Source organism: Lampris incognitus, chromosome 11, assembly GCF_029633865.1.
Source record: "Lampris incognitus isolate fLamInc1 chromosome 11, fLamInc1.hap2, whole genome shotgun sequence".
Classification (NCBI taxonomy): domain Eukaryota; kingdom Metazoa; phylum Chordata; class Actinopteri; order Lampriformes; family Lampridae; genus Lampris; species Lampris incognitus.
This window is the reverse complement of record NC_079221.1, coordinates 5,861,744-5,870,199: the sequence shown is the minus strand read 5'-3', so window position 1 is coordinate 5,870,199 and position 8,456 is coordinate 5,861,744. Positions and strand designations below refer to the sequence as shown.

The following is an 8,456-nucleotide window of genomic DNA, read 5'->3' as shown; positions in this document are numbered from 1 at the left end:
GCACGACTGCCCAAATGAACGACCCCCCCCCCCCACCCCCCACATCAAGCCGTTGATGCCCTTGCAACGCGTCAACTCGTGCGTCAATCTATATTTGCACGATAATTGAAGCTCGCTGGCGAGTTCGGCGTAGCCCCGTCACGTCGACGTGGTTTAAAGTCCAAAAACAAACACACAAAAAAACAGCCGTCGAACATCATCCGGGGTTGCGTGTCGCGGCGCGGCGCATTTGTCTTCGCCGGGCGACTCGGTCTGCGCATTTAAAAGTCCGCATTGCCAAGTACAGAAATAAGACGCTGCCTTTGACCGTCCGCGGGCGGCCCGAGGTGACGCGCCCCTACGAGCGCTCACCGCGCGGCACCCAAATCGTTTTATGGCACCAACAAAGGGGCGCATTCTTGTTTGCGGGACCTGCACTTTAAGGCCCAACTCGGCGAGGAAGGGGAGTAAACAGCGGCTCCTTGGCGGGATACACCACCCACCCACCCACCCAACGCCTCCGGGGCCCCCCCAAAACCCCTGTTTTGTGTGTCTGCGTGAGTACCGTTTTTGTTTATCGCTTGGCGAGCACGCGGAGCAAACGCTGTTGGAGGGGAGGAGGGGAGGGGGGGGGGGAGGGACGGACAGGCCCCGTGCGCAGCTCGCGTTAGATACTGACGGATGGCGCAGAGCGTTGCTCCACCACCGTCGTGGGCCTACACCTACACGTCGGTTCATTTAGACGACTCGCCACGTCGGATTATGTAAATGCCGATGACGTACCGGCCTGTCTATACTAGCCTTGTTAAAGCCCCCTCTGCAAAAGAAACAAAAAAAGGAAAAGGTGGTGGGGGGGGGGGGGGGGAGGCTGCTGCAGGAGGCTAAGTTCAGGAGGTGTATGCGGCCAGACTCCTTTCTGTCCTCTTGTTTGTGTGATCCGCTAATCTCCAAACCAGACTTCAACCTCACAGGATGGAACCGCTCTGGGAAGTGAACGCAGCGAAGCTACACACAAACCCGAACGTGGGCCAGTCTTGATCTGAAAAACGAATTATGCTAAGCATTTGTCCATCCTCGCCCATAAAAGATCTCACCAGCATCAGACCTGCGTTCGTCTGGTGCTGACGGCGCGGCGCGCGGCGGCGTCTCTCAGTTTCCGCAAAACAACAACAGTCAATTCTGACTTTGGGGCTGGACACCCTGGAGACGGTGTAGGCAGACCTGTTGCTGCTCTAGACACCTCCGCCGCTCTTATTCTATTACTGGTATAACAGGGTTTATTATTATTATTATTATTATTATTATTCCCATTATTATTAATATTATCATTATTATTCTCATTCTCATTATTCCCATTTTTATTAATATTATCATTATTCCCATTATCATTATTATTCTCATTCTCATTATTATTATTATTCCCATTATTATTAATATTATCATTATTCCCATTCTCATTATTATTCTCATTCTCATTATTATTATTCCCATTATTATTAATATTATCATTATTATTCTCATTATTATTATTCCCATTATTATTAATATTATCATTATTATTCTCATTCTCATTATTATTATTCCCATTATTATTAATATTATCATTATTATTCTCATTCTCATTATTCGCTTTCTCATTATTATTATTATCATCATCATTATAATTATCATCATTATTATCATCATCATTATTATAATTATAATTATTATCATCATTATAATTCATATTATTGTTATTACTAGTATTATTATTATTATCATTATTATTATTACTAATACTAACAGCATCATCATTAATATTATCATTTTTATTATCATCATCATCACCTTTATTATTACTATTGTTACTGTTATTATCATTATTATTATTATAATTATTATTATTACTATTGTTACTGTTATTATCATTATTATTAATATTATCATTATTATCATCATCATCATCACCATTATTATTACTATTGTTACTGTTATTATTATTACTATTGTTACTGTTATTATCATTATTATTATTATCATGATCATTATTATTATTACTATTACTGATATCATCATCATCAATATTATTATTATTATTATCATTATTGTTGTTGTTATTATTGCAAAAGTATCATTTCTAACGTGTCCTCAGTCGCCTGAACACCCATGTTTGTGTGGTTGTTGTCTGAGCAGATTAATTCAGCCTAAACCAGATTTCTCACACGTCTTAACGGATGGCTACTATACCTACTGGCCGAACCAAGGCCGTACCGGTGACCCTGACCTGGACTGTCCTGTGGGACGAGTCAGAGGAGCCGCTTCCCTGTGCGGAGCCATGGAGCGAGCTAGCTAGCTAGCTAGACAAACACCACCACGCCAACAGCAGCAGGGGAGGCAAATGGCCGTTTTAAACGTCTTGCGGCGGGCTAAAACAAAGGTTTAACGCAGAGTTCCTCGTTGTAAAACGACATTAAACAGCCTTTACTAACTTGACCTTAACTTTGTTTTGGCGCCCCCACTATCGAACCGACAACCACCACCTTCTCTGCAGGCCTGGTCGGAGCAGGAGGCGACGTGAACACCGGCACGAATCCTTGCTGTGGCCATTAATAACGGCGGAATTAGCAATGCCAGGTACCCCCCCCCTCCACCCACCACCCCAACCAAAAAATAAAAATTTTTAAAAAAAATAGAGAGAAGGAAAAAACAACAAGAAAACGTGAACCAGCCACGTGGTCGTGAGTGGAAATCAAGACCAGCGCAGTGATGATGACGAGTCGGCCTCTCTGTATTTTATACATGACGCGTATGAGGAAGGGTTGCACGCGCTACAAGAAATAAAAGGTGGGCCTACACAACAACAACAACAACAACAACAACAACATACGCTGCAGCGCCGGGGTCGAAGTCTGTGTGGTGGAGGGCGAACCCGCCGTTATCCCGCGGACCACCTGAAAGCCCCGCGTCGGTCCGCGGCAGATGCTGCACGGGCAGGGCTTTGTTCCGGGAGCCTCTTTAGCGGTTATTTACTGCCCCTCCCCCCCCCCCCCGCTTCCAGCCATCGCTGGCTGATGGCGCTGATAATGATAACGCAGTGATGGGCAGAATCCCGCTCTTATTCCTGGGTGGTGGTGGTGGGTGGGGGTGCGGGGGGGTTTAATAGAGCCTCGCCGGTCGTGTCGGCGCATGCACTGCGCGCGGTGTGAGAGCGTGAACCCTTGTTATTTGTACGCAGCTTGGGGAGACGGGGGGCTCTGTGTTAAGACGCGCGGGGCAGCCGCCGGTGCGCAAGTCGTCTGACATGATCCGCATCGACAACCCGGATCGCGGGTCCCCCCCCCCTCCTCATCACGAGGAATCGGTGATTGTCTCATGACTTGACGAGCGGCGATAAAACCCGTTCGTAGGCTAGGTTGCGGACACGAGGCCGTACGACAACGAACATGTCGTATACGACGCCAAACGCATATCCGGGCCGTGAGTGACGGTTTAATGCCTCCTAAAAGGGATTGGGGTGGTGGGGGGGAGGGGGTGGGGGAGGGGGAGGGGGGGATAAAGCCAAACATATATGATTTTGGTTACAACCAGAGAAACCTCAAACGTTTCTTTTGAAAAGTTGTTCCTTTTTTCCTGTTGGGGTGCCATTGGGTGGGTGGTTGGGGTGGGGGGGGGGGTGCAAGTGGTGAGAGAGGGGGGGGTTGGTGGTGGTGCAAGCAAAGTAGAGCACAAAAGACTCCTGCAGCCAATAGCGTGAGAGTGAGTGTAAACCCTGAACTTGGGTCAACGTGAAAGCCCTCTTCAAGCATACGCTGCACGGCTGCTACCCACTTAGCGAACACGTCACACTGCACGCGCTGTTATACGCGTCTGAGTACGAAAAAATGATCGTCCGCGAGATCATCGTCGTCGTCATCATCGTCGTCATCGTCGTCGTCGTCACAATACCGTGAAATGTGCAGCTTTCGTGCGTGCACCCCAGTGACGTCCCGGACGTGCGCAGCGTCACGATCTGAATCCCGGAGTATTTGCGACGCGGAGAGACGCAGCAATTAGCGTGTGATTAATTAGTGCCGGGTTAGATCGGAATCGGGTCGGGACAGGGGGAGAATTCGGGGGGGGGGTCACCGAATTTATAATTGGGTGACCCCAATTGTTGCGGTCCCGGTACGCAGGGTGGATCAGATGTTGTTTTTATTTTATTTTATTTTGATTTATTTCCACCCGGCTCGACGCGCGGCCCGAGCGTCCACCTCGTGTGTACCTTCACCTCCGCACAGAGGCGCTTCCGGCAGGCTTAATGAGGGCTGCGCGAGCTGGGCCCTGAGCGTTCTACACCGCCGATTCGAGTCCGTTCATCTAAAAGTCTACTTTCGCCGACGTCACGCCGAACAAGTAAACACGGCTCGTGATCACCACGGAACAGCCTAGAAACCACGTAGTCATGACAACGGTTCCTATCCAAGCCGTTCGGCTTGTTTTACCGTTTTCAAACATTTCGCGGCGACGTCGTTATTTTAGATTCGTCTCGTTGACGGTCGGCTTTTGTTCACCCGGCATGCAACGCGACTTTACCCGCATTACACCGACGGCCTGCAACACAACTATATTTACCCGCATTACACCGGCGGCCTGCAACACAACTATATTTACCCGCATTACACCGACGGCTTGCAACACAACTTTACCCGCATTACACCGACGGCCTGCAACGCAACTTTACCCGCATTACACCGGCGGCCTGCAACACAACTTTACCCGCATTACACCGGCGGCCTGCAACACAACTTTACCCGCATTACACCGGCGGCCTGCAACACAACTTTACCCGCATTACACCGACGGCCTGCAACGCAACTTTATTTACCTGCATTACACCGACGGCCTGCAACACCACTTTATTTACCTGCATTACACCGACGGCCTGCAACACAACTTTATTTACCTGCATTACACCGACGGCCTGCAACACAACTTTGCCTGCATTACACCGACGGCCTGCAACACAACTTTACTTGCATTACACCGGCGGCCTGCAACACAACTTTATTTACCTGCATTACACCGACGGCCTGCAACACAACTTTACTTGCATTACACCGACGACCTGCAACACAACTTTATTTACCTGCATTACACCGACGGCCTGCAACACAACTTTACTTGCATTACACCGACGGCCTGCAACACAACTTTAATTGCATTACACTGGCGGCCTGCAACACAACTTTAACTGCATTACACCGACGACCTGCAACACAACTTTATTTACCTGCATTACACCGACGGCCTGCAACACAACTTTATTTACCTGCATTACACCGACGGCCTGCAACACAACTTTATTTACCTGCATTACACCGACGGCCTGCAACACAACTTTGCCTGCATTACACCGACGGCCTGCAACACAACTTTGCCTGCATTACACCGACGGCCTGCAACACAACTTCGCCTGCATTACACCGACGGCCTGCAACACAACTTTATTTACCTGCATTACACCGACGGCCTGCAACACAATTTTACCTGCACCAGCGGCCTGCAACACAACTTTACCTGCATTACACCGACGGCCTGCAACACAACTTTAGCTGCATTACACCGACGGCCTGCAACACAACTTTACCTGCATTACCCCGACGGCCTGCAAGGCTGCAACACAACTTTAACTGCATTACACAAACGGCCTGCAACACAACTTTACCTGCATTACACCGACGGCCTGCAAGGCTGCAAGGCTGCAAGGCTGCAAGGCATCTTTACCCGCATCACACCCAGCAAACATGCTCCGCTAAAGCGCCGACTAGGCCTCGCGCTGATGTCCCGTAAGCCCGCGCAGCAACAACGACGTAACCACGGATACCTGCGCACACAGCCGCTCGACCTGAACCGTCTGAATCAGCGCGGGCGCCCTCGGAGGCCCGCGAGCGCCCGGACATTTTGACCCGAGTTAAACGGGCCTACGTCCGGTTCCCCGCCACGCGCACGCCGCGGTGTCACTTTGAATACCTTCCCCGCCGCAAACCCCTCCACCTGATCAGGCCGGCTGTTGCTCGCTAACCCGCCCGCGGCTGCGCGCGGTTCCACGCGTTTTAATAAAATCGAACGCACCCTCGTTTCCGGCATGGACCGCTTCGTACGGGGGGGGCGGGGGGGCATATTAAACAACTTTATGGGGAGGGAAAAACAAGTACTTGGACATTTTATTGAATCTGGGTAGTCAAGCAATAGACATGCGATTATCACTATTATTGCGTAATAATATCTGGTTTAGATGAGACGGTTGTCAATACGCGCACCCGCCCACTGTCACGCAAACACGGGCAGACGTGAACTTGAGTCCGGGCTGACAGATTCCAGACACACAGATAAGCCCCACACGTTTATACATGGAGTGGGAGTAGTAGGTCATGACACAAAATACAGCAAAACAGGTCTACACCCTCGGCTGAAACAGGTCTACTAGCCATGTTCCACAAAAAAAATAAAATGAAATAAAATTTAAAAGAAAAAAATAAAATCCACTTCACAGCTTCCGGCAGACTGGCCCAAAGAGAAGCTGCGAATACTTCTAAATGTGGGTCAACTCCGGATCTGCCTCCTTCCGTTCTCGCTCGATTTGTTCGTCATAGATTTTCTCACGGCTGGACAATGAACCACAGACGCCATATTACTCGGACAAATACAAACAACATATATATTCCATATATCCATAAACACAATCCGATCCCGTGCACCGAGCACGTGCAAAAAAAAGGACACGTAGATTAATAAATGTGCTTCGATATTCAAAAAAAAAAAAAAAAAAGAGAGAGAGAGAGAGAGAGAGAGAGAGAGAGAGAGAGAGAATTACACCATGTTCTGATCTGAAATGGCTGCTCTGGTCTGGTCTGTTCAACAGCATATAGGTGAAGAGCCCCCCCCCCCCACCACATCCAAAAGGCTGTCAGTCAGTCAGTACGTGGAGAAAGCCTGCTCGCGCATCATCAGCCGCTTCTTCTTCATCCGGCGGTTCTGAAACCAGATTTTGACTTGCTGGTCGCTCAGGTCCAGTCTGTCCGAGAGCTCTTTCCGTTTCTGTCTGTTTATGAACTCGTTGAGCATGAATTCGTTCTCCAGTTCGGCGAGCTGTATCTTAGAGTAGGGCTTCCTCTTCTTCCTGGCTTTGCCTTGCGACGACGAGCACCACGGAGCGTCTGCAGGGGGGGGGGGAACATGCGTTGCAAACAAGTTGAACATTACCACCGTGCAAAGCTACTTTTAGTGCAAACGAGTAGTTGCATGCCAAAAAAATGTTGCCTCGCGCGGTGCCCTGACTGAAGCGCGCGCGCGCGCACCCACGCACACACCCCACACGCACGCACGCACGCACGCACACCCCACACGCACGCACACACCACGTTGAAAAATGTTTGGGTTCATCGGCAGAACAAAATGCTTTGATAAATTACTTAACCGTCAGCAAAAGTGGTCCTGGGACACGCGCCGAGCTGACTCGAGGGCGGCGGAACCGAGCTCTGCGCCTGCTTGACGCCGGTCCCGGCCGTCTGGCCCGTGGGGCTCAGCTCCGGCTGAGTCGCCGCACCGTGCGCCCGACCGTCCGGGTCCGAGTACTCATACTTGGAGCTGTGGATACCGTGCTCGCCGGCGAACCCGTGGTGCTGCTTAGCGGAGTCGTCGGGCTTGTGGTTCGCGTCCTGGTAGCAGTATCGGCTCGACTCGTCCAAGTGCGCCTTGGCGTGGCTGGCGGCGCCGCCGCCGCCGCCGTTGAAGGACACCGGGTTGGGCAGGAACGGCGGGGAATAGCCCCCGAAGGCGCGGCTCTGCTGCGGCGATGCGCACGGAGCGGAGGGGGTCCACGGGAGCGTGCACACCTCCCTCCTGCCGTAGGAGAGCTGGTGGAGCGCGGGGATGTGGGCTCCATTGCCCCGCAGGTTGGGGAAATACAGCGACTCCGGGGAGGGGAAATTCAGCAGGGAACCCACGTAGCCGGCATTGAGAGGACTCCGCTCGCACATTTCCATGGAGCTCTCTCCGACGCCGTCTCGCGGACCCCTTTTTTAGCGACTCCTAAAGAATAAAGGCTAGGTAATTGTTGATTTGTTAATACGGCGTCACGTGATATGCAAACTATGTTGTGCCGTCCCTCCCTTGCTCGCAACACCGCGAGGCAAAAAAAAAAATATTCGATAAAAAAAAAAAAGAAAAAAAGGAAAATAGCCCCTTAATTGCTGGGACTCGGGTGGTTGAGGTTCCCAGTGAATATGGTGTCCACGGTCCACGTGTTGTCGGTCTTACTACGCTCTCTGCACTGTATCCTTCCCCCGAAATTACGCACAACACGTGTGCGTCCGGAGAGGCGGAAGGTAGACCAGGTCCGGGGCTAGCGGACCTGGTCGGCACTTTACTGGTCCGTCGGTACGACTCGGACCCTCGCGTGTGCTGCACAATGGGAGAGATAATCCATACTGGTGACCATAATCCATACTGGTGATTAG

General features: G+C 50.8%; 1 protein-coding gene across 1 annotated transcript; it reads right to left on the bottom strand.

The window, feature by feature from the left end:
- Window positions 1-6,912: 6,912 nt before the first annotated feature.
- hoxd12a (homeobox D12a) lies at window positions 6,913-8,231 on the bottom strand. Its single transcript, XM_056289954.1, has 2 exons — window positions 7,415-8,231; window positions 6,913-7,154 (listed from the first exon to the last, which is right to left on the bottom strand). The coding sequence occupies exons 1-2, from the start codon at window positions 7,980-7,982 to the stop codon at window positions 6,913-6,915; spliced, it is 810 nt and encodes a 269-aa protein (XP_056145929.1). The 5' UTR covers window positions 7,983-8,231.
- Window positions 8,232-8,456: the final 225 nt, after the last annotated feature.

What these genes read in the sequence shown, in the direction of transcription:
- hoxd12a (XM_056289954.1), bottom strand. Translation starts at nt 7,982, where the DNA reads ATGGAAATGTGCGAGCGGAGTCCTCTCAATGCCGGCTACGTGGGTTCC. An exon ending in CAGGACCACTTTTGCTGACG is followed by an intron (nt 7,155 to 7,414) that starts GTTAAGTAATTT and finishes CCCCCCCTGCAG; the next exon opens with ACGCTCCGTGGTGCTCGTCG.